Consider the following 25,785-nt stretch of genomic DNA (forward strand, 5'->3'; position numbering starts at 1 on the left):
CAAATTGTTTTTCACCCCACCATACACCAAGAACCAGACTCTGAGATAGAAATGTCAGTCTGCCACGCTACTTAGGGAGTCATTCAGCACCACCCTAGGAGGAGTGCTACATATACTAAAATACTAGGTATTTTTAACCCAGAACAAGCTGCCCAGCCATTCCATAGAATATTACTACTTGCAGTTGTTTCCAGGCTGCCTTTTGCAAAAATAGTAGACAACATGACAAAAGATAAACAGAGAAGACAGACAATGCTAAATAATATACCGTAGCCTTCAACAAAAGTGACAATAATAGGAGCTGAAGCAAATTACAACACTGCGAGTGATGCTTATAATGGTCACCTTTATAGTGTATATCTGGCCGAAAAACATATTCAGTACATCTCTGCAATACATGCCAATTCCCCCATGTTTTTGCTTTTCAAACATTGCTAGTCCAAAAAAAAGTACTCCTGAATTGCCAGGAATCCAGTGTCTGCCTGACTTCCTGTAGGGAGCCGACAATGCCGCCTCTGTAGCGCTCAAATTCCAAGTAGTGTTGTCAGCCCTGCCTGCTTGGGATTTTGGAGATTAGAGTCAGAGTTTACTACAGAAAGTAGATTTCAGGCAGATCAACGAGTATTTTTTTGCAGCATTTTAAATGACTAAAAATAGGGAAATCTGCATGTATTGCAGATGTTGTACTGCATATTTTTTCGTTTTAACTTACAATGATTAAATCTTTTTTAAGGAGGCACGTCTGCAGGTAAAAGTGGAGGAAAATTTAAATAAAAAGATGTGAGACAAAACAAATCATGTACTAAACATTATCATTATATGTAGTAGATGCATTATGCCACATACACACGATCAGACTATCCGGCGGACTTAGTCCGGCAGACAACCCGCTAGACTTTGCAGCGGAGGTCCACCGGACTTTCCGAACGAGCGGACCTGCCGACACATGTCCACACACGACCGGACTTCTGACTGTGGCCAGAGAGAGCGTCGTGTCAACATCGGAAGAAGAGAAGAAGAAGGAAGAAGAAGGAAGAAGCAGGAAGAAGAAGGCGGCAGTGACAGCGACAAGACCAGGCCAACGCTAGTAAAAGAGCAATAAGAAGAAAGCGTAGGCCCGGCAAGAAGAACTGAAGAGCGGGACAAGACCCCCGAAGTCGGAAGAAGACCTCCGGACGGCGGCGGCAATGAAGGAGAAAAGGGGCTCCCGGATTCTGATAAGCCCCCTGCCCGCAAACCCCGACAACCAATGGCCAGGGCCCCCCTTCCCCAAAGCACCCCCCCATGTTGAGGGCACGCGGCCTGGTATGGCTCAGGAGGGGGGACTCGCTCGTCCCCAACCTCTTTCCTGACCGGCCAGGCTGCGTGCTCAGATAAGGGTCTGCTATGGACTTTAGGGGGACCCCCATGCTTTTTTTATGCGTAGGGGTTCCCCTTTAAATCCATACCAGGTGACGGGGCTTGCGAGGTGTCAATTTTGACGATGGAGGCGGTGACATTGACTTCCTGTGCTAGTCCCGTCTACCTGGAGCCACGTTCAAAATGAACGGACTTTACTCCGTGTGTGGGCAAGTCCATTCATTTAAAAATTCCAGCGGACTAGCTCACAGACGGGTGGATTGTCTGCTGGACTGCCGAGTCCGGCGGACAATTTTGAGTCAAGACTTCTTTCTAAGTCCGCCGGACTTTTGGGAACAAAAAGTCTGCCGGAGTCCACACACGGGCGGATTGTCCGGGGGACTCTGGTCCGCCGGACCAAGTCCGCCGGATAATATGATCGTGTGTACGTGGCATTAGAGTTATCCAATACAATATTTTTCTGGAAAACAACCCTTTAAGGATCAGAGAATTGGACAGTAGGATGTCTCTGATACAAAGCATACAATTCACCAATACATTTTAACCCACAGCAAGCAATAAGATTTTTGCCTTTGTTTCATTTAAACCACATTAGCAGGCAAGTCACATTCTGATTGGTCCAGGCCACAGTGACATCATCTGGTAATCTGATCTGTTAACAAGATGGCTGCTTTTGTCAAGGACACAGTTATACATAACACTGAAACTTTACTGGACTGCAAGCTGCAAACAGAAATCCTGTTCTTGACCTGAGCCACCTCCTACCAGTTGGGGCAATGGCACAAAGAGCCCTGTAGAGCCTGACAAAGCCACCTTTATGACTGTCGTCAGTGCCTGACACAATGCAGCCAATTTCTACATGGCTTCTCCATATGTGGTACATAGAGTTTGTGGAAAACCATGTTATTGTACAGGGAACTCAGCGGTGCTCAGGGAATACACTAAAATCATGATCATTACTGTGTAAGCCAATAAAAGACAACCTGATATTCAGAGTCATCTGGCAAATGTTCTCAAAATTTCTGCACTGTGTTTGTAATTATTGCTAATGTTACTCTGAAGCAGAATTAAAGTATAACCAAGGAATAAGGAAGGCACTTTTTTTTTTACCAGAACACCAATCAGGTTTTTATTGCTCTCTGTGGCCCCTGTTAGGGAAATTCACCTTTTCCATTTACCCTGTTTACCATTATCATCGAGCTTCAAAGTGAAAGGAAATTGCAAATTGTGGGTTGTCATCAGAACTGGAATAGATGGAAAATCTTCCAACTAGGACACTAGCGCTAGTTTCTTGTCTGATTTTATGTACTTTCCACTTTTTTTGTGAATGATTAGAGGGCTCTCTTATTTTTAAGGGACTTGCAGATTCTCATAAACCTGCAGACCCCCAGAAACACCAGGCCAGGGTTGTGGTAGGGATGCCCTTTACTCATCAAAATATGGACAAGGTGTTTTTGGAACACCCTTGACCCCCCCCCCCCCCCCTCCCTTTACTAGCCAGCCAGACTGCATGCTTAGATAAGGGTCTGGTGTGGATTTTTGTGGGAGAAAAACCTGTTAACAGGCTTGGATTAAACTCCTAGCTCATCTCTACTATCCAGGAAGCTGGTAAGACAGACAGCACACATTATCTTTAAAAATGTGAGGCTAGTTAAAAGGGAATGCCCTTTTCCCTGAAACTTCATTAAAAATCTGGAGACAAAATTTGGCGATTTTGGAGTCAACAGGGAAGTTGATACAAGTAACACTTGCAGGCCCTGTCCCTTTTCCGGACTGTCACTGGATGGTGAAAGCAGAAGAATTGGCTGTTCAACTCATCCCAGCCTGTGCTCTTCTGTCCAGTAGATGGCAGGGGGCTAATACCAAATAAGATTAGGGTACTTGTGCTGCATGCATTTAACAAAAATACATTTATCAATGAAATAACACATACAGGTCTGCATCAGTATCTGTCATGTACATCTTCCTGGAGTTCAGCTTTAATAAATAATTGGCTGTCATGTACATGGCTGTCATGTACATCTTCCTGGAGTTCAGCTTTAATAAATAACATTTTTTTGCATAGGATCAATTGACAAGAAGTCAGCTGTGTAATGGTAAATGCAAGTTCCTGAAAGGGTCCGTCATTTATCCATAAATGTGAATATGTGTTTATAAATTGTTTATGAATTAAATATAGGCAACAGAAAATAAATATACAGCCATCGAACCCCTAGATGCTCTTTACCTGTTAATTCTTGACTAGCCAATTGTCTAATGCCCAGAAGCTGCTCGGCATCTGAATTCAGTGCACTAGCCACGGGATTGTTTTAATGCCCCATAAATTTACTCCTTTTGTCACATAAATGCAAAGCTTTATTGCACTGTTAGTCTTGACAGAAAGCCCCTGCAGAAAGTTGTTTGGGGATTAAATCTCTAAAGCATGCTATTTCCAAACGGAGGGCTTTCACTATTTCATGTCTGGTTAAAGGGAATTTCGACTGAGGGGAAGCAAGCTGTCTTTCACACCATATGGCAAATGGCCGTGCATAGTAATTAGGTGAGCTGATGAATGGTGAGCAGGCTCTAATTTTATGCTTATAACCAAAGCTCCATTTGCACCTCTTATGCAAAATCAGCACTTCCAGTCTACTATGGTATTGTGCTAACACGCTTCATGTTTTCTAAAGGTGGAGGGGTAAATTCCCCACCCAGAACTAATTCTATCCTGCCATACCTGGGAATACTGGGGATCAAGGATTAATCATATCATCTACATTTAATATTTTATGAATAACAAAAAAATAAATAAAAAAGTGCTTAAATTCTGATATTTTTTAGGAGCTCTAACAAATAAAGTCAACCTATAATGGGTACTTCAAGAAAACAATTTAGCAATAGGTATTTTGTAAGAGTCTGAATCTCCACTCATAATTTGTTAAAACAGTACAGTACAGACTTATCCCTCATAAATGCTACATTTTCTGTTATTCACTTGTATTCTCTCTCTGTTTTATGAATAAAGTATTTTTTGAACATGCATCACAGTGGCTAGCACTTACGCCCGACAGCACTAGGGTTGCCAGTTTGAGTCCAAACCATGACACTACCTGCCTGGAGTTTGCATGTTCTCCCTCTGCCTGTGTGGTACTCCAGTTTCCTCCAACAATCCAAAGACATGCTGGTAGGTTAATTGGATCCTGTCTAAATTGGCTCTATTATGTGTCTGTATGAATGTGAGTTAGGGACCTTAGATTGTAAGCTCCTTGAGGGAGTGACTGATGTGAATGTATCATATATATGTAAAGCGCTGTGTAAATGAATGGCGCTATATGAGTACCTGTAATAATAATTATAGGTCCTGAGTTCAGGCAGAAGATTGGACAGCTTTACAACTCAACACTTAACCCAATAATGACATTGAGAATACAAGTAAATAATCAGAAATCAAGTAAGGAGCTATTATAACAAACAAGTCTTGTCGACAGAGATACATAAAGGGAAATGAAGGGGCCAAAATACATTTTATTGAAAAAATGCTGCTTTAAATTACCACCAGCAGCTATTCATGTGACCAAGTCACGTAATCTCTGCCAACTGGAAGATACTGTTTTTATTTTTAGTAAAACCGGAGAGAGCAAAATCTGGTGCAGTTTGGCATAGAAACCAGTCAGCTTCAAGGTTTTTTTTTTTGTCAAAGCTAAATTTAAAAAGCTGAAGTTAGAAACTGATTGGCTACCATGCATGGCTGCACCAGATTTTGCACTCTCCAATTTTAGTAAATCAACTCCACAGTGTTCAGCCAGATTTTCTCAATGACCAACTTTGAACTCCAGTCCTCCAAGACCATTTGACAGAAACAATGGAAATGATGCCATGCTATTAAAAAGGGAGCTCAGATCGCCATTTTCTTCAGGAAAGGTAAGTAGTTCAGCTATTATTTCTTAGACTTCTATCCTATCAAGATGGGTAACATAGAGTATCTTTAAGTTAATCTAAGATCTACTTGGACAGACCTGAAAATGCTTTCCTTATAAAATGAATGTCTTAAAGCTACAGCATCGATATGACAGCCAGGCAACTAGCATTCTGAGAAGTTGGCAATGGCAACTTAATTAACTATATTAAGGTAAATTAATCGTTTTTCTGACTCTCCTGCAGTATTTCCCCATATAGCACTACCAGGTTACTGATTGACTTGCCTGCTATTTACCCCTTCACACTCAAAAATCAGTATGTTACTCAGCATTATGCCCTGTGTTGAGGATGTCTTAAAAAAACACCATTGGCTTGACAGCTACTGGCTGTCACTTTGTACAGCTGCCGCCTATCAAATCTGGCTGTCACTAACAGCTTTGGCCCCCGCTAACAACAATCAGAAGTGATTTCTGATCTTGTGATCACCATATCAACTGTGACATAGTGATCACATGCAAGCTTAAAGTGGAAGTAAACTCCCCTATCAATTTCAGCCAAGGAAACTGCCATCTTTGCCTCTGTTTAATCTTCAACTGCTATGGTGCTGCACATGTGATTCGTTATGACACCAGCCATTGGATGGTTTGATAGTTTGGCTGAGAGCACAGCCAATGCGCAGTTAGCATTCCCTGCATGCCTTTTTTTTTTAACTGTTTAAATCGATGGGTTTACTTCCACTTTAATGCTTCAATTGAAAAAATAAAAAAATAAAATATATATATATATATATATATATATATATATATATATAGAGAGAGAGAGAGAGAGAGAGAGAGAGAAAGTGTGCCAAAATCCTTCTTCATCCTTAAAAACAAATGTAGAAAAGAAACAAGGAAGGGCACCTCTCTAAGTGTAATATTAAAACAGTATAATTTATTGCACAAGATTAAAAACACTTACAAGATATATAGGCCAGTAGAAGGAGCTGTGAGCTCCGAGCGCTTAGCCTTTCATTCCACAGAGACAGTCCTGACCCCTTCCTCCCGCCCCCTGCTGGTGACATCATTTCCTCTTCCGGTTCAAGCTGAACAGCATGGAGCTGACTACTTCCTGGTTTTCCCGAATGTACAGCTATTCAGTACAACATCACAGCAGAACCTTTCCCAGCTATGCGGATCATGCAAGGAGCCTGTGGGACGCAGAAGAACTGCCAGGACTACATACTTATGATGAGCATGACTCCCATTTAATCTTGTGCAATAATTGATACTGTTTTAATACTACATTTAGAGAGGTGCCCTCCGCCCTTGTTTCTTTTATATGTTTTGCACAGTACCTGTACACACTCTGAGGATGGCTTCCTCTTTTTAAATCACCCCCTTACCGCGGTTCAACGTTGTTTTTACCTAAAGACTGACTAATCAAATGTACATTATTAGAAAACTAAGGGCATTGTCGCCTGGAGCGCCAGATACCCAATTTACCTTCACTTAAAAACAAATGTGAAAATTATTTAGATAAGCCAATTAGCTGTAAAATTCATCAATGCATATGGATGCTGATAAATTTGTCCTGAGCATCCAGGTTTTAATTACCTTTGAAATCATTTGGACCACCCTACCACAGTTAGTGCCATTGCCACAGAGCCTACCCTGGGCCACCACTGTAACAAGGACATGTCCTTGAAGAAGTGGGCCGCATGTCACTGGAGGTAGACAACCTTGGTTATAGGTAAATATCCCAGCAGATTTTTTTCTACAAATATTAATAGTGACCCAAATATGAAGCTTTATTTAGGTCCTCTTTAAATAACCCTAATACAAAATTTTAAATGTAAAAGAAAAAAAAAAAGACAAAGAGTAAATAATCTGATATGACATAATGTTCGGTTTACCACTGATGTATTTTCTTTCTGTAATTCTTCTTTAAATAACAAGCACTATTCCATCTGCCTGGATCTGATATATGCTGTGGATTGACCTTTTTATCCTGGGGCTGAAGGAGTTAAACAAATAATTGTGCCCGCGCCCCAGCGGCAGCTTTGTTTAATGCCCAGCCGCCAAGTAAATAAACAGCATCTCTTACCAGTCCGTAGGCAGCGCGGAAAATGGTAATCTCCAGCGTTAGCTGCCTGACATTTTAAATATGGCTTTTCTGTCTAAAGTATACTGTACAAATAACATAATTTGCCTTCAACGGCTTCATAATTCCCCTGCTGAGAGCTGTGGATTTTTATTTATTTAGTTTTTTTTTTGTTTTTTGTTTTTTTACTCTGCATTGTATTTAAAAAGGGAAAAATCCATACCATCAGTATGGTAACCTGATAGGAAGATAAACAGGGTAAACCACCCCAGTGAGAGAATATAAATGTATCAGTGTGGGTGTAGGAGTGTGTGTAGGAGGGAGCGCTGAGTGCCTATCAATCACAGCCATTCCTGTCTGTCCATACCGCAGCTGTGTATGCGCCAGCAAGGCTGATGTATAGCATCTTTATCATTAAATTATGTATGAGTGACCTAACCCATAGCCACCAGATTTCGTATTAATTAAGTCACCTCAATTGCATTACAATCTGATTGTACAATTTCTATACAATCTCCTTTAAACTGATCATACACATTTCAGTCTAAATCAGTCTCTCTCAATCTTTTTACCTAGGAGGAACCCTTTACCTTCTGTAGCTTTTATCATTGCCCAGTGTGGCTGATCATGGTGGACTTGAAAATTAATATTTCTATTGGCAGTATATTATGTATTTGTTTTAGTTTTTTTATTTTAGTTTTTTGTTTTACAACCAGTTTTTTGTGAAAAAGGAGTAAAATGATAAAGTTAATTAGGGGACACTTTTTTTGCACAAGAACAGGTCCAGGGTGGGTAAAGGGTGATTGAGTAATGCCGTGTACACACGACTAGACTTTTCGACAGCAAAGTTCAGACGGAATGAATCTGTTGGACAATTCGATCGTGTATGGGCTTTATCGGACCTTTTCTGTCGACAAAATCTGACGGACTTTAGAAATAGAACATTTTTCAAATCTTTCTGCCAGAACCAGTTCCTATGGAGAAAACTGCTCGTCTGTATGCAGGTCCAACGGACCAACAACGACGCAAAGGCAGCTTTTGGCTACTGGCTATTGAACTTCCTTTTTCTAGTCCCGTCGTACATCATCGCGTTAAATGATCGGACTTCGGTGTGATCGTGTGTAGGCAAGTCCGTTTTAACCCCATCGGAACTCTGTTGAAAAGTCCGTCAGAGTTCATTTCGACTGAAAGTCGGGTCGTGTGTACGTGGCATAATCCTCAGAAGCCATTTAAAGCCTGTTGCACCCTTAAAAAACACCTTCATTTTAGCTTTCAGTGACTCTAATTCATGGAGGATAAATGCCAAATTTTTACAAAAATATCCCTATATATGCCAAAAATTCAAGGGAATAAAAGCTCTATTTTTCACTTACACACTAAATTTGGGGCAAGAATTGATTGATTGAGATTGGGTAAGGCAATGCACAGAGATTCTGACAAAAAAAGTACATTTGCTTTATCCCACAATATGAGGTCAAACATGAGATTGAGACTACTACTTTCGAGTGCTCCACAAGCAAGATTTTGTAACTGTTTATTCCAAACTATACCTGCACATGATCTCGTGTGTAAGTAGGACCCGACACATTTCTGGATTCTTATCCTGCCCTTCATAGATAATAGCCTGCAAACAGAAAAAGAAGAAAGTTAGTGAAGTCATAAAAAATAAACTTTATAATACTATTCAACTGTAGGCATCAGGGTGCTCCAAAAAGTGACCAGCACTTCACTTTGTGCTTACTTACCGGATTTTATTTAATATGCCTACAATTTGTTCTTTTTTTTAGAAATTGCTAATATTTAATAAGACACCGATTTAAAAATAAGATTTTTTTCTGATAAAAATGATGTACTGTTTTCATGCTAAAGGTATTTAGAAACACAAAGAACAAACTCTAAGTGTAGTACCTAAGAGGTAGAATAGTACGTAAGGAGGACCAGTCAAAAAGCATCTTACAAGCTTAATTACTTTTTACCTTTAAAGCTGAATTACCTTTTACCTTTAAAGCTGAATTGCCTTTAAAGCTTAAAAAACATTTACCATAAACTGCTCATTCTACCTAGGGGATGATATATAAAGTGATATACTTACTTTATACCTCACTCCTCTGGTAGCCAGCTTTCTTCTTCACTATATGATGCTTCTGGGTTTTGAACAGATCCTGTTTGTCCTCAAGTACAATACCAGACTGCTGGTCCTGCATTGCACAGGATGACATCAGAGAGCTGGAAGCAGTCAGTGAAAAGATAAGGCTTTGGGGGACCGGTCACATGAAGAGGTGGAATACGATAAGTATATCACCTTATTTATCATCCCCAAAGAAAAGTGAAAGCTCAGCTATAAATGATATTCCCATCTGGAAAACTGGAATGCATTTGGTTGATATGGGCTATCACATTGCTCTCTGCAAACAGATATTTTTCCATAACGTGTGTCCGAAATCAAACCTTTTTTCAGTTTTGAATAGAGTATGGAATGGAGAGAACGTATGTTTCCCATCATTTAGGCTATAAATACACTTTAATGTTACACTAAGTTGTTCCCTTGTGGGGTCTTTGTGGATGTATACATTATTACTTTGTACAGTAGAATAACAAGGCCAGCTCTTCTTCATTGGCTGCTGTCTTAACAATTAATGGGATTTTAATTATGATCATGGAAGATATGGTAGGGATGAAGGTTAGCTGTAGAAATTAAAGGGAAACTTTACCCCCCCACACACACACACAAACACACAAACACACAAACACACACACACAAAACATATAAGCAGGCAGGCTTTTTATGGCAGAAGGGACATACTGGGGGAGATTTACTAAAACTGGTACACACAGAATCTAGTGCAGCTGTGCATAGTAACCAATCAGATTCTAGATTTTATTTTCAAAACTTAACTGAACAAGCTAAATTTACAAGCTGATTGGCTGCTATGTACAGCTGCACTAGATTCTGTGTGCACCAGTTATAGTACATCTCCCCACTATGTCCCTTTTCAATAAAGGATTCTTACTTGCCTGTTTGCAATCTTCCTGACAATGTGCATGTGCAGCTCACAATTGTGGCACCGGCCAGGATGAATGAGTTTCCGAGAGAGTTATTTTTAAATTTTACATTATAAACATTGTCACAAGAATCACCTGCTATTTAATCTTACTTATATGTATTTTTCCAGTTCATAGGCATCTCAGAGGGAGGCATTTCTGTTTTTACTTGTTTTTTTATAAGTTCCTTGTCTAGTTTTTTAACATGTTCCCTTTTTTGTTTTCTAGAGTATATTATTGGTTTATTTCTCTGAATAATAATGATTTTTTTATTTTTATGTTTTGTCGTTTATTTTATGATATATGTGACCTTTTTGTGTAGCGTTTTTGAATACTTGGTTTTGTAGTCATCCATGTATTATCCTTTCTTTAGGGGAGTGTTTTAGTCTGTACACCTTAAGCATAGCCCATATTTTTGGATCTTGGATGATCCTACAAGAATATCTAATTGATGATGTATGCCTAGCCCCTAAACCGCTATAGATACTTTACACACCCTGCACAACTGCTGTATCAGGAAAGTAGAGGTAAAATCATAAAAATGAAGTGTCAGTTTGGGGAAACCTTTCACTGCAATGAAGTGGATTTGAGAAGAGCAAGAGGCAGAAGAGGTTATGTATTTCTTTACAGGTACCGTATGTGTTTTGCTGAAAGCATTTTATTACATGACAGTGTCATAAGTGTGCGCATCGAGTGTGCAGTGTGCCGGATATGCTTGAGTAGACTCTAATTACCCCGTGTGGTGCAGATACCACCTGTTGCCCTGGCCCTCCTGTGTCTCCTGAGCACTGCAGACTCCCCTCCTCCCCCACCGGCTGCAGCAGGGAATGTTTCAGGATGGAGAGTCAAGGAAGGGACCAGTAAATATATTGTTTACTGGCCCCTTCCTTTTCTCAATGAATGTAGTAAGTAATCAGTACCAATCTATGCTTCTGTTTGGGAATGAACAGGAAGCTGCTCAGCACATAGCACTTCCAATTCATTAACTGTCCAGTGCAGCTGGGGCAGCAGAGAAGGGTACTGGGGAATCTATGTCCTCAGTCCCTTTATTTTTCTGAAAAGTTAGACATCAGGGGTCTGTTTAGACCCCTGATATTTCAACACAGCCCCCCAAGGGGGCTCCCAAAAATATTAAAAAATTTAAATAATATTGTAAAAAAGAATACAAATAATAACATTTTAAATAATAATAATAAAAATACTGCTACTGTCCCCTGCCTAACTGACATCATCCACTGCTCTACTGACACTGTCCTATGCCCTACTGATGAAGTCCACTGCCCTACTGACACTGTCCATAACTCTACTGACTGACACCATCCACTCTCCTACTGACACCAACTTTTGCTCTACTGACACGTCCACTGCTCTACCGATCCAACGACCTACATCCAATGACCTTCAGACACCTTCACTGCCTTACTGGCACCATCCATGTTTACATAGTACACTTTAAAATACAAATTAAAATACATTTAAAAATTTTTTACATTTATACACACACACGCACATGTGTTTGAGCTTTGGGGTGCACACCCTAATGCAATAGGCTCCTTTTAAAGCTGCTGTATCAATAACTAACCAGGGAACTAGCATTTTCAAAAGAGAAGCTCAGCGATGTCAGCCTTCATATTTCTCTCACTCTCGTATAACACTTCTTTGTGGCTAAAGAAATGCTATAGTCAAATACAGGAAATGCTTGATTCTCCGACTTCAAACTTCAGAGCTAAATTTCACCAAGGCTTGTCAAGGAAAGTCATCTATTTTACATGCCACACAATAACACAAACATTCTTAGGCCCGGTTATTGCTACAATCAAAAGCGGCTTTAATGCCTGGAACCAAAATAGATCACAGCCTAGTGTACCCTCCTGAATTTGTAAGTGACTTGCAGAGAAAAATGAACAATTGTCGCCATATATCAAAGCCAGTGACAATCACAGAAATGTCAAAAGAAAACGGACCTAATTGTGGTCATCTTAAACAGGATAGGGCCTGACAGGTCGTAGCACTGGGTCTTTAAACATCGGGTCCTTATAAATAACCAGCATTGTTCAGTGAGGGCCAGCATCTGGGCTCTCTTATATAAATATGGAATGGAAAAGCTCCGCAAAGAATTTACACTTATTTTACCATACAACCAGATCCTAAACACTACTCAGGTGTATGCAACAATTCTGGTTGACTGCTATAACAATGTACTACTGTAATGTTTTCCATTCAACAGGCTACTAAAGCTGAACTCCAGCTTTTCTCTACGGAGACTTTTACACTGGTTTGCGTCAAAACTGCCACGTAAACGCCTATGAATTAATGGAGACTTTTTGCTGCGCTTTTGTAGCATTTGCGGTGTGGTTTTTAAAGGATATGTGAACCAAAAACGCTCAGCGTTTCTGATGCAGTTCCTGTATATTTCAATGAGGAGGAGCATTTTGTTTTTTGTTTTTTTTTAACTCCCCAAAGCGTACCACTCCAGTGTGAGCACATTCATATGCTACAATGTCAGACATCACGTGATTTGCACTGCCATGTCTGTGCGATGCGAATTCACCCATACATATTGTATGGCTAAATTCACATTGCATTCGGACCAAAATCGTGCAGGACCCTTTGCAATCCAATTCCTGTCCAAATCAAAACTTCGCATTGGGATATGCGAAATGATCTGGGGGTGTCATTAACTTTCTATTAACCCCTGCAGTGGTTTGCATAGAGCAGTGTGAACTGCCAGCGGGTGACATGTGATGTGGGAACCCGTACTGGATTTGCACAGGTTCTCGTATCGCAGCAGTGTGAACTGCCCCTAAGTCCTAAACCCTTTTACATTTTAGGAGTCCCTTAATCCAGTTCCACCTGGCTTCCAAATTCTTGATGAAGAGGGTCTTCTGTAACCCGAAACGCATAGTCTGCAATAATATGATTATCTCCTAAGACTGTCAGCTCCATCTAGTGATCACATTGCAGTATGTTTTTATTGAGGTATTTCAGATAAGTACTACCGCATTATGGCCACTAGATGGAGATGCCCCTTTTTGTTTTGAACTTTGCATCAATTGGTGTGACATTCACTGTTTATTCTTTTAAGGTGCCCAGTTCAAGAGCGGGTGACAAGCAGAGAATGTACTTCGTAATGCCCTGAATGTGGTCATGGTTTGTCATATCCAAGTGGTATCAGATAGTGACCAGCCTGACCAGCACTTAGACATGAAGAAGGCTCCTCTCATTTCCTGTTGGGACTAAAAGTGAAGGGAGAGTTTGGGTTTGTTACAATGTGCATTCTTTATATAGATCTATCTTTCTATCTATTTATAGATAATTTGTGGACGGCTGTTCATCACACCTGTAAGAACTTGCTGGACATCAAAATCAGTTGGGCACTAATATGGAGTTGCCCCCAGCCAACTCCCTTTGTAGCAATAACAACCTCTACATATCCGACAAGGCTTTGCACAAAATTAGAAAAGTGATATGACTACCACATGTCATCAGAGTGGCTGTAGTCCATCTATTGTCAGGACTGCCATTCTTTTGCCTACATATTGTCCTGTTTGTTCAAAGAGCATATAACTATAATCTACTCCCCTGATGCACCATGGCTAATATCATTTTGTATCACCAAGGTGTACAAAAACTGTCTATGTACTGCTGAAATTTCTTTAGAAATGTTTCGCTATAAGAATGTTTTCAATTTTCTAAACTTTAGTGGGGTCAAAACATCATTTGTGATGAAATTAGAAAATTTGAAGGAGCAGGATGAAAAGCTTCTTCTCGAAAGAAGAAATTTCTAACAGTGTATGTGGTTTTCGCTTGGGAAAGTCCAATTGTTTTGAAATTGAATGTTAGAAGCAAATTACATTTTAAACTACCTTTGATCGATATTCATCAAATGTGCTGAGAATTTACGTGTATGGGCAGCTTATATATGTTGTTCTTAAACCCTCCAATTCACCGCAGTGCACTATTAGCCCACCACCTGGGCCTTGGCCACCATCTCAGGCTCAATGACTCCTAAATGTTCCTGGGAATGATAATATTTGTGAGAGGACACAAGAAGGAACATTACCACTCCAGCCCTGGGTGTGAACACCACTAAGCTCGCTAATTGCTTCAGTGAATATAAATATTGCTGTGGTAGCAGTACAGGGGGGAGTTAGGGCCTAGTTGTGACCCTTTTCCTTTACCCCACTGACTGGAAGTTTCCTAATAGTGCAAAAAAAGAGTTATTCATGTTCACAGCTTTATCACACTTTATGAGATATTTAAGCAAATGAAGTAGGCCTGTCTGGGATTCACCTGGACAGTTCGGGTTTGGAATCAAGCTTTTGGGTTTCCCGGACACATTATTCAGACCAGACTATGGCTTCCCAGCAGGGTTGTTGCTGACTGCAGCTGTGTAAGCCGAGAGTGTATGTTATATTCTTTCACAATTCCCAAAGCCAGCATTAACAACATCCCCCCCTACACACACACACACACACACACACACACACACACACACACACACACACACACACACACACACACACACACACACACACTGGGGAGGAGGGAGGGATTGATCTGCACTTATTCCACCCACTCTACCCCTCTGTCTGCCCACACTCCAATCCCTGGCGCTGTGGATCAGAAAATGAAAGTGGGGGTGGGAAATTTGAAGTCCAGTAGCCTCAGATGCATCTGATGAGAGGTACTGGCTGCCAAGGGGTGAATGAGCTTGCCATCCATCCCTGTCTGTGCCTGAAGTCTCCCCCCTTTTCTCTCCTGCCTCTGAGTGAGTACACTAAGGTAAATCAGGGTTCTCAGAGCACCCCTTACTTCAGAGTTCTCCTTTACCTTACAACAGAGTCCTCTCCGTAGATCAGAGTTCTCAGTGTTCCCCCTGAAATCAGGGTTCCCAGAGCATCCCTTATGTTAGAGTCCCCATATTTCGCCCTAACATTAGAGTCTGCAGAGTCCCCCCTTATAGTGTAAGGAAACTCAGCGAGTTCAGATGTAAAAAGGGAACTCTGTGGACTCTGATGTAAAGGGGGACTCTTATGATTAATTTCATAGGATTAGAAATGTTATTTAATTGCAAAATTGATGTATAGTTTATACTATAAAAGAAAAAAAACTGTTTACTGCTAAAGTGTTCGGGTTTGACTTGAAGAAAAGGTGGCAACCCTAATACCCTGTTTCCCCTGAAAATAAGACCTAGGTGATTGTCGGTGATGGCTGCAATATAAGCCCTACCCCCCAAATAAGCCCTACCCTGTTTCCCCGAAAATAAGCCCTATCCTGAAAATAAGACCAGCAAGGACTTTAACTAGGGTTTATTTGGGGGTTAGGGCTTATATTACAGCCATCACCGACAATCACTCTAGGTCTTATTATCGGGGAAACAGGGTATGAAGTGTCATAATAAAGAGATATTGACACTGGGGTCTAGAGGAGTTCACTGAGGCCCTGTGTGAAAACTCAATTCTAGTTATAGCCAACCAGCACTTCAGCTGTGCAGCTGCTCCCACAATGCTTTGAAGATATTGTAGTGTACATCATTACCACAGTTCAGTCACAGCTGAGGAGGCCTATGAAGCCTATGCTGAAGTTTTGCGCAACTCTCGTATATGAAAATGAATGATTTTTTATTTTTTATTTCAGCAAGTCTACAACAAAGAAAAATCACTAACTCAAGAGGCATTGTCAGCTCAGCCATCATGGCAGGTTATCTGACAGTAAAACATTCCCAGTATGCTTAGTGATAGTGTTGCATTTGAATGCTTTGCAGGAGGAATGTGGTAGTAATTGGTAGCTCTCTTCCATTCGAGTGCCATTTGATCACTATGTTAAGCTTTACTTGCTCCGCCAGCATCTTATTAAACGTTTGTCGCTGGAGAACAATGCACCTGCCGCAGACGAGGAGTGAAAGCGTTGACATTTCTGTCATGGCTTCTCATCTCAGCTCGGCACCTCCTGATCGGAGAGCCAAGTCACACTACCTACAAGACATATGCAATTTTCCTTTCAATTCCGACATCAGAGTATGGTAAAAACATGAACCTGTACATGTCTGGGTCCCCGATCCACTCCAGTCTGCCACATGCATCTGTCTTTTTTTTTTTTTTAATCCCTGTTTGCTATGAATTGAAATATTGTGGAATTACTGTGTCAGACAGGAGACTACAAGGAGGCTTCTAGTCAGGTTCATTGTGAAAGTTAATGGCACAGACAGGCCTCAGTACACTTAAGTGAGTGGGGTGTTAAGGGATTAGGTCAGGTGTCGTACACAAGCAACAACGTCAACCAAAACAAAAAAAACTCTCTGGGAAGGAAGATGCTACAGATGCAGTTTTAGTAGCTGCATCTCAATGCAGAAAACGCTAATAATTAATTGCCAAGTGTAGTAATTACTTTACTGTTAAATATACTACTACTGATGTAGCTTACACCATACAACAACATTTGTTCATAATTTTTCGCTACTCTTAAGGCCTCATTTATAAAGCAGTGGTATAGCCTTAACACTGCTCAAAGAGACCCTGTCACCAGACCATTCATTTTAATAAAAATCTTCCCATGAAAATAGGTATGTCCGATCAACTAATAATGGTAAAATCCTCCTTGATGTAAACATCCAAAAGCCCTGAGACTGCTGATGGACACCGTCATATTCAAGGTGATGTCAACAGCCCCAAGAGACTCAGAGCTGTCACTCCCCTTCTCTCCTCCCTCAACTGAAGGGCAGAGGAGCTTGGCCAGCACAGACAGTAATTAGACATTCCAAGAGGATGAGAAGGCTATTACATACATGGAGGGAATAGTCAAATTTTCCAGCAAGTTCAATAATCCATTGCAAGTGAATACAAATTGTCTACATGAAGAAAAAACACTGAGTACGTATGTAATATACATGACTTTCTATGCTTTTACAAGTCGGTAAAAGGATCAACCCACATTTATAAAGCACATCGGTGTACTTTACAGATATGTTTCCACTCCCCTTGCTTTGGTTCAGAATAATGAATGATTGAAAAAAAGGTCTTGGGAGGGGACCAACCTAGCCACGTGACCTGTCCTAGTAAAGTCAGCTTCTCGTTCAATGCTGGAGTTCTCTCTGCAGTGTTAAACAGGGAGAAATCCGTGGAACACTGCAGAAAGATTATAATTAAAATATACAGTATCTAAAACCATAGATTTTTTATTTAGGTTCAGACACACTAGGTAAAGGTTGCTTAAGAAATTTCCCTTCATTTCTTGTCCTGGACACACAATGAACTCCCCTCTTGGTTGTGACCAGGACAGGTATCCATTGGATGATTTATCCCACAGTACTGTTTTGGATTTCTCATTACTCACCTCTCTAGCTGCTTTTAACGTGAAGTCATTCATTCAAGAGAGAGGGAAGGATGGCGGGGGTGGATAAGGGGAATGTCTTTCCATTCAGCTTAAGCGGCTTCTACGCAATATGAAATATGACTGGTTATGATGAGCCAGTGCCCTTTGCATCATCAAGGTTCTAGTGGTGTGGAAATTTGTAAAATAAACAATGGGGTAATATGAAAAGTACAAAAAATTTAGCAGTAGGGAGGAGGGGGTATATACTGTTAAAAGCCCCGTACACACGAGCGGACTTTTCAACATCCAAAGTCCGTCAGACCGAGTCCGTCAGACTATCCGATCGTGTGTGGGCTGCAACGGACTTTAGCTTCGCAAAAGTCTGACGGACTTTAGAAATGAAGCATGCTTCAAATTTTCCCGACGGAACTCCGCCGGACCCGGTCCCCTTAGAAAAATTCGCTCGTGTGTGTGCTACTCCGACGGACTAAAACCGACGCTAGGGCAGCTATTGGCTACTGTCTATGAACTTCCTACGTCGAATCCAGTCGTACGTCATCACGTTCGACTCCGTCGGAGTTTGGTGTGATGGTGTGTGGTCAAGTCCGTTCGGTCGAAAAGTCCGCCAGAACTCCGTCGGAACTCCGTCGGAACTCCTTTGGAGGTCTGTCAGACTTAATCCCTCTCGTGTGTACGGGGCATTAGAGTTCTTTTTTTTGTTATGCAGCTTCCATGACTGAAGTTTGGTCTTTCAAGGGTCCCTCTGTCATTCTGCAGTGCCTGGTAAGCCTTGCGCTCAAAAAGACAGAGCCAGTCAGAGCTATGACATAAACTATCCTGTAGCTACTGAGAGCCTCTAAACTCTTTAATCTGTTTCTTTTTCCATCAAGCCGCCGTTTGTACGCATGATACAATCAGCTCCTCTGCATCTGACTGTTCTCACAGAATATTACCCTGTGATAACTACATCTCTACATTACCAGCCATAAAACAGCTGAATCTCTTATAAGACATTCTGCAAACCATTATGACTCTATCCGTCAGGATAAACTTCAGATATCTGTGATCTTCAAAGAGCTCGATGCTACATCTCTAGAACTGATATCTCCTTTGTTGCCTTCCCAGAGACATCTTCAACTCCCAATGCCTTTCTATACCAGGGATACTCTGACCCTCTGGATGGTATAGAGGCAGCTTCAGACACAATCTCTAGTAGGGTTCATGTGTGGCCAAGAGATTGGGTACAATCTATCACTGGAATGGAGCATGCTCCCATGTTGGTGCACATGTACTAGCATGCATTCCAAATTTGCGAAATACTTAATTTTTAGATGGAAACCATTCCAGCATGTACTGCAGTTTCCACACTGGTTCACAGCATAGGTAACAAATTCTAAAGCTGACACTTTTCTACAACTCTACAAGGTCAAGAGTCATAAAACTTTTATACATTTTTCTTGGGGAAAAATGGGTGAATATTAGGCAAACGTTGTGTGAATATTGGGTAAAAACATTGATAAATAGACCCCAACACTAATAATACTACACACAATAATAATTTGGGATACATTTTATGTAATATATATGGTAAATATATATATACACATTTTGTACAGGGTAAACCCTTAACTAAGGATTCCAACAGCACTTTGGGTATTTTTAAAGCTGAAGTTGTCTCCTTTCAGTTGGGCTATATCTCACTAAAACCTCAGCCAGGTGGAGGGAAAGGAATAGAGAGGGAAAAGTGTCAGTGCTCTGACTGATTTGCTTATGTTTGTAAATTCAACCTTGAGCTACTGAGCTCCTTAAAAAATAGGTGTTTTACAACAAGATGAAACAGTAAAACAGGTCCTAAGCTTCAACTGCTTATAAGATATGAGAATTATAAAATATTCATATTAAAAAAAAAGGTATTTTAAAAATATTTTACTATATATATATATATATATATATATATATATATATGCATACGTGCATTTATATAGGACACCTGCAGGAGATTTTCACTATATTTTTACTGGTACTATGCGACCACAACCTGTGGCCATAATACCAACAAAATATAAATGTGGCCATACTTGTGCATGGTTTCTGTCTGAAAAGGTGTTATAAAGAAAGCATTCCTGGGCAAACTGTTGACATTCTACTTACTGTTCAGCAAGGCCCTAAACAAAAAGAATCACGTGTCAAAAATTCGGATGACAAAACTTGATTATACTACAATTTGCAATCGATCGCATATGCCCATTAAAATCAGTGAGCTTACATAACTATGGCAAATGCTCGTGAGACAACTAGTAAGAAGTAAGTGCTACTACTGCCCAGCTTGCTTCAATTGCCTCTCGCGTTCCAGTGAAGATGACCAAATGCTTGGGTTTGAATTGCAGGACTGCATGACTAAAAATCGCCTGTGAACCCTAGAACAGCAAGCTGTCATAATATCCCTTTAAATAGGCCCTTGCAATTATAGTCACTCCAACTGTGTTAAGCACTTGTAACTGTGAGCATATGTGAAGTGGAAAACTGTGACTCTGGTAGTAGAGAGGCCGCGCAGGCTGGATGGACCTTTAAACCTGAACTGCGATGGTTTTCATTAGAGGCACATTACATAGTGATGATTATTTTAAACGCGTTGTGCAGCCCTTGTGTCCCATGGGGATTGTTTGCAATAGCCCGACAGGGTGATGTCATACTGTACCTAGAGCAGATTTCAATGACATCATCCATTGTAAGAGAAACAAACCACAGTGCATTATCGCCCAGCATCCCTCTCTAGAACATACAAGGGATCAGATTACCGCCTTGAAAACAGAACTGCAGTGAGTGTGAAAAAACAGGACCCAAGAGGATGGAAATTAGGAGCAGAATGAAATACATGCAAATCAGCGCAATTCTCTGTGCTAAATTCACAGGCTGTCTAATGTTGTACTGAAAATCTTATTTATCAGAGGGTCCATAGTCTTTGCAAAAAATCAGAGCTCCTGTAATTTCCCACTGCAATAATGGCGAATAAAAGTCAAGACTGGATTGGTTGGTATGGGTAAAAATGTTACTAATTCAAGTATAGTTTAGCAACAAACAGCATAAGCAGCGAGCCTAAGTGATACAGGCACATGTAACTGTTAAATAAATGCAGTTTTGGTAGTAATTAAATGAAGGGTTCTTTTGCTTCCTTTTTAAACTGATGTTTATATAACTTTTTTTTCTAATAAAGAAAGGTGGCCACAGGTCTCATTTTACCGCACACAACCCAAAAATGCCAGCTTTATTTCAGGATAGCAGGTAATCTAAATAATTCCTTTTTGCTAATTGTATATCCACAACCATTGGGTTTTAACACAGATACAGTGTAATAATATAAAGCCATTTATTAAACTTCATATAGTTTCAGATTTTTTGACCATAATCGGTGCAGTTTATGAAAACTATGGCTTCAAAGTTGTAGCGCACATGTGTCAAACACAAAGCCCGCAGCCCGATTCTGGCCCTTCAGGCTATTTCATGTGGCCATTGCACCCAGGGCTTTTTTTCAGCTAGAACGAGGTGGAAACGCTCACATATCCCTGCCTGCCCTGCACGCACTGCGGGGACAAGGGAGATTCAGATGGCAGGTGCAGTGTGGGATGGGGCATTATGTGGTAAGCTGCACTGTGATCCCATCTGTGTCCGGTTGCACAGATTGTAACCAATGATCTCCCTGCAGGTGAGAGAGAGAGGGGCAGACTCACCTACACTGCCAGGAGGTATTAGAGATGGCACTGGCAGGGTAGATGCGAGGAAAGTCTTAAACCCTGCATTCTATATGTAGTACACTCCTCAACCCTGCATTCTATGCATAGGGCACCCCGAAACTGCACTCTGTACATAGGGCACCCCTGAACTCTAGATTTAAGGCACTCCTGATATTTATTTCCTGGTATTTATTGCCCCTTATGATCCTCCCAGAGTTAGTGCAATTTGGCCACACCCACTGCTCAATGCGGTTTGTCAGGGGAGGGTGTGGTCGACTTCCTGTACCTTTTCTCTGAGACAAAATGCTCTGGGAAAATGTATATAGTCTTACAGCTACAACCAGCCCTTTACAGGGCAAACATACTGCTGATGCGGCCCATGATGAAATTGGGTTTGACATCCCTGGTTTAGAGCATTCATTCTCAGCCAGGCTTCTGTGAAAGCTTAGGATTCCTCAATAGGTTTCTAGGAGTACCTTGAGCTGTAGCTAACTGACCTCCTAGGTCTGCCTAGATTCAGGTCCAATGTCACTTCGCAGAACCAGCTTTTTAGCTTGCTGTTAGGGTAGCATTCTGACCATCGCTGTAAGGGGTATTCTTTCCACTGACCAACAATACAAGGGGAATTCTCCTAATGGACCTAGATAAACATATCTAAACAGGGGTTCCCTAAGACCTGATAATTCTTTCATGGGGTTTCTTATGGGTAAAATGGTTAAGAAACCTTTGGTGTAGAGATTGGTGGCCAGTGGGAGAAAAAAAAAACTATTTCCAAGTGCAGTTGTAAAGCTGAACCGTTCATGCATAAAGAATAATTCTTGATTTTAGTAAAAATGTTTAGCTGTAGACCCCTTTCCCATGTTAACCCAACTTTGTTTAGCATGCTGAGGTGTTAATGGCGGTCAGTCACCTTTGTATCAAGGGCTTGTCTTAACCTGACCAAACGTGGCCAGATCAGCTGTAACTGTGGTCAATCAACTGTGGTTCCACAATCTGCAGAAATGCCAGATGTGTCAGTTATAAAATGGTTTAAGTCAGTGGTCCCCAAACCGCAGCCTGGGGGCCGATTGCAGCTCTTTGCTTTATCTAGCCCCCGGGGCACTAGTGACACCAACATTGGAGCATAATTCCTGCTATTTACATCAAAAATGGAGCACTACTTCTCCCACTGACACCAATAATGGGGCACCATTTCTCCCACTGACACCAACAACAACTTCCCCCTAATAACAAAGATGGGTCACTGTTTACTCCCACTGATGCCAGGACAATTTCTACTCCCACTGGCAAAAGTTTCACCCCCCTAAAGTCTGAAAGGCAGTAAACTGGCCCTTTGTGTAGAAAGTTTGAGGACCCCTGGTTTATTTGGATGGTCAGGGGATTGTGGGAACGGCTGTTTTAGAGATGTGCACATGCTAATGCAACCCTCAAACAAATCTCCAAAAGAAAAATACCTGAACGGAAATGTTTAAGAGTGAGAAACTTCCTTTTTAAAATGTATGTTGATGTTGCCAAGGGAATATTAATAAATAAGGTTTAATTGTTGTGCATTTTGAAGAACCAATCACACGCAAGGGTGAAAAAAATAAGGTGTACACTGTTTACACTAGTGCGATTCGTTAAAAAAAAAATGCAATATTTTTTTCCCTTCCAGTCAATTCTTTTGAAAAACACCACATGGCACTACACATCCAAAAGGCTAAACACATTAGCTCATGCCTTATGGTGCGAATGACCCCTAGTCTCATTGAAAAAACTGCATTACTAGGCCCATTTTATAATGACTTCATTTTTCTATGTGTAGTAACATTATTGTATATTTTTTATAATTACAGTGAAAATATCAAGCTGTGAACCATATTTTTTATATACCGTGCAACAAAAAAATCATGTAAAAATAATGAATTTCTAAAAACAAAACAAAACAAAAAAGAAGCAATATTCCACCTTAAGATGTTCATTATTCAGTGTTTATATCCAGGTCTCTGTTACAGTGATGCAATCTGCCATCACCCCGCACCAAATGACTACAAATCCGCTAATCTATATTCAGAGTTCACATGCAATTTGGCGCTGGCGTCATGCCGTCGCAGTCAGGAAATCGCTGGCTGCGTAAAATCAAAATATCAACATGGGATTAATAAAATACATCTTTGCTAATATGTTCATTTTTAAGGTAGTTCAAACATTCACTTTGGTAGCAGCTCTAGCGTAAATATCCCGGAACAAATGGTGATATGTAATACAGGAGGAAGCAGTTGGGATGCCAGACTGGAAAATACATTAGGCCATCTGGCTCAGGCAGCCTCTCCAAAATCCTCAGCTTTGTTTTCACCCCCCGACTCCAAACAACACATTTTCCACTATGATGAGTGTACACTTTCCTAAACACGCTTCCTGATCATGCATGCAAATTTCCCACTTTGTTTACATGATTAGATTTATTAATTTGGTAGGGAAGAAAAAAAAATTGCAAGTCAAGATCTAAAGCTGCAAAATAGAAAAATAAATAAAATTGGCTAGCTTTGCAATAACTAGTAATTATTTTTGTGTGTGTTTTTATTAAGAGAAAGGTGTTATATTTGGTAACCCTAGTTAGTTTAAAATAATCCTTTGATTAAGAGGAATTATGATCTTCCTTTCAAATTTCCTCTAAAAGAAAACTATAACAGCATTTTCACTTTTTTTTTCTTCAGTAGATATAAACTCTGACCGAATGGCATTTAGTGTGCTAAAAAGCATGGAATATTGTGAACAATTTCTATTATTTTTTTAATAGAATTCTTGTTTTTATATTTTTTTTCCCATCCTTTGTTGCATTTCAGAGCTGCAGATCTTCTCCAGCCTCCTTGCATCCACCATATGTCTACATGTCATCCAGAGATGGCTACATGGCATTACTTAGAGACGGTTTCCTGATGGTGACAACAGTGGACCATGGCTGCTTAAAGGGGAAGTAAACCCTGCCTCTTTTTTTGTGACCTGCAAATAAAGGCACAATGTGCTAGTATGCATAGCATACTAGCACACTATGTAAACTTACCTGCAAACTAAACCTTAGTCGTCCCCGCTTGAGGCCGCATCCATCTTTGCCCGTCTTCCTTCCGGGATCACTGACTCCGGCTGTGTGATTGGCCACGTGACATCATCCCGTGCATGCACGTGAGAGCTGCCAGTCATGGCACATGGCTCGGCTGTTCCTTCAGAGCACATGTGCTGATGACGTCATTGGCGCAGTATACAGTAAATATCTCCTAAACAGTGCAAGTTTAGGAGATATTTACAGTACCTATAGGTAAGCCTTATTATAGGCTTACTTTTAGGTACAAACAGAGGAAGTTTACTTGCTCTTTAAAGTGTGTTGGAGTGCCCACTTTATAAAAAGCCCATGTGACAGGATGACAATGTAGGAACAACTGAAAAATGGGGAACAAGCGTTTTCACCCTATAACAAGAACTACCTGAACCTTCATGACATGACCACCAGGGATCATTTTATGTAAAACTACAGATTTAAAATTATGAAAATAGCTGTTGATATGATTAGCATGTTGAATTCATAAAAAAATTTAAGTTATTGGGTTTACATCTACTTTAATAAACACGTGAATATGATCAGTTTAAAGGGGATATTAAACTGATAGAAACATTGGAGTTAATTTATTTAAACTGGAGAGTGCAAAATCTGGTGCAGCGATGCATGGTAGCCAAAAAGTTCTAACTAGCAATGCATGATAGCCAATAAGTTCTAACTTCAGCTTGTTCAATTAAGCTTTGACAAAAAAAAAAAACTGGAAGCTGATTAGGTTGGTTACTGTTTTGTTACTGTCCACAGCTGCAGCAGATTCTGTGTGCACCAGTTTTAGCAAATCTTCCCCATGGCAGTCGTTTCTGACTTCTTATTAAGTAAATGCTTTTTAACTGGCTGTCATGCTGACCCTCCGGCTTTGAACCAATGAGCCAGAGTATGCAGATAAGAGCTTATGACTTTTCGTACTTCCCAGTTTATTCAAGCATAACTTCATTTAGGGTCAGGGTCAGGTAGCAACTAGGGTTGCCATCTCATCCCTTTGAACCCAAACACATATGAATTACACAGGTTCTGAGACTAATTTAATGCAGATAAGGCTCCAAGTGAGTTTAATTACCACCATAATCAGCCACAGAACCTGTGTAATTAATATGTATTTGGTTTTAAAGGGATGAGGCAACCCTATTAGCAACGGTGCCAATTTTTCTCTTAGAAAGGGCTTACTTCAATGTAACCAAGCCTAGCAATGAAGATTAATTATTGATAAAAACTCCTTTTTATCTATATGTCTACAATAATTATATAATATATATGTCTATAATTTGTAAC

General features: G+C 40.5%; 1 protein-coding gene across 4 annotated transcripts in view; it reads right to left on the reverse strand.

Annotated features, from left to right (window-relative positions):
- Positions 1-25,785, reverse strand: part of EBF1 (EBF transcription factor 1) — a 487,852-nt gene that overhangs the window by 433,946 nt on the left and 28,121 nt on the right. For all 4 annotated transcript variants that reach the window (XM_077468416.1, XM_077468414.1, XM_077468417.1 and 1 more), the window contains exon 5: positions 8,889-8,962. In XM_077468416.1, coding sequence (XP_077324542.1) covers positions 8,889-8,962 — 74 coding nt within the window. The remainder of the gene's footprint in view (positions 1-8,888; positions 8,963-25,785) is intronic.

The sequence above is a fragment of the Lithobates pipiens genome, unplaced genomic scaffold (genome assembly GCF_037356315.1).
Source record: "Lithobates pipiens isolate NorthernLeopardFrog02 unplaced genomic scaffold, aLitPip1_a1.2 Scaffold_8, whole genome shotgun sequence".
Lineage (NCBI taxonomy): Eukaryota > Metazoa > Chordata > Amphibia > Anura > Ranidae > Lithobates > Lithobates pipiens.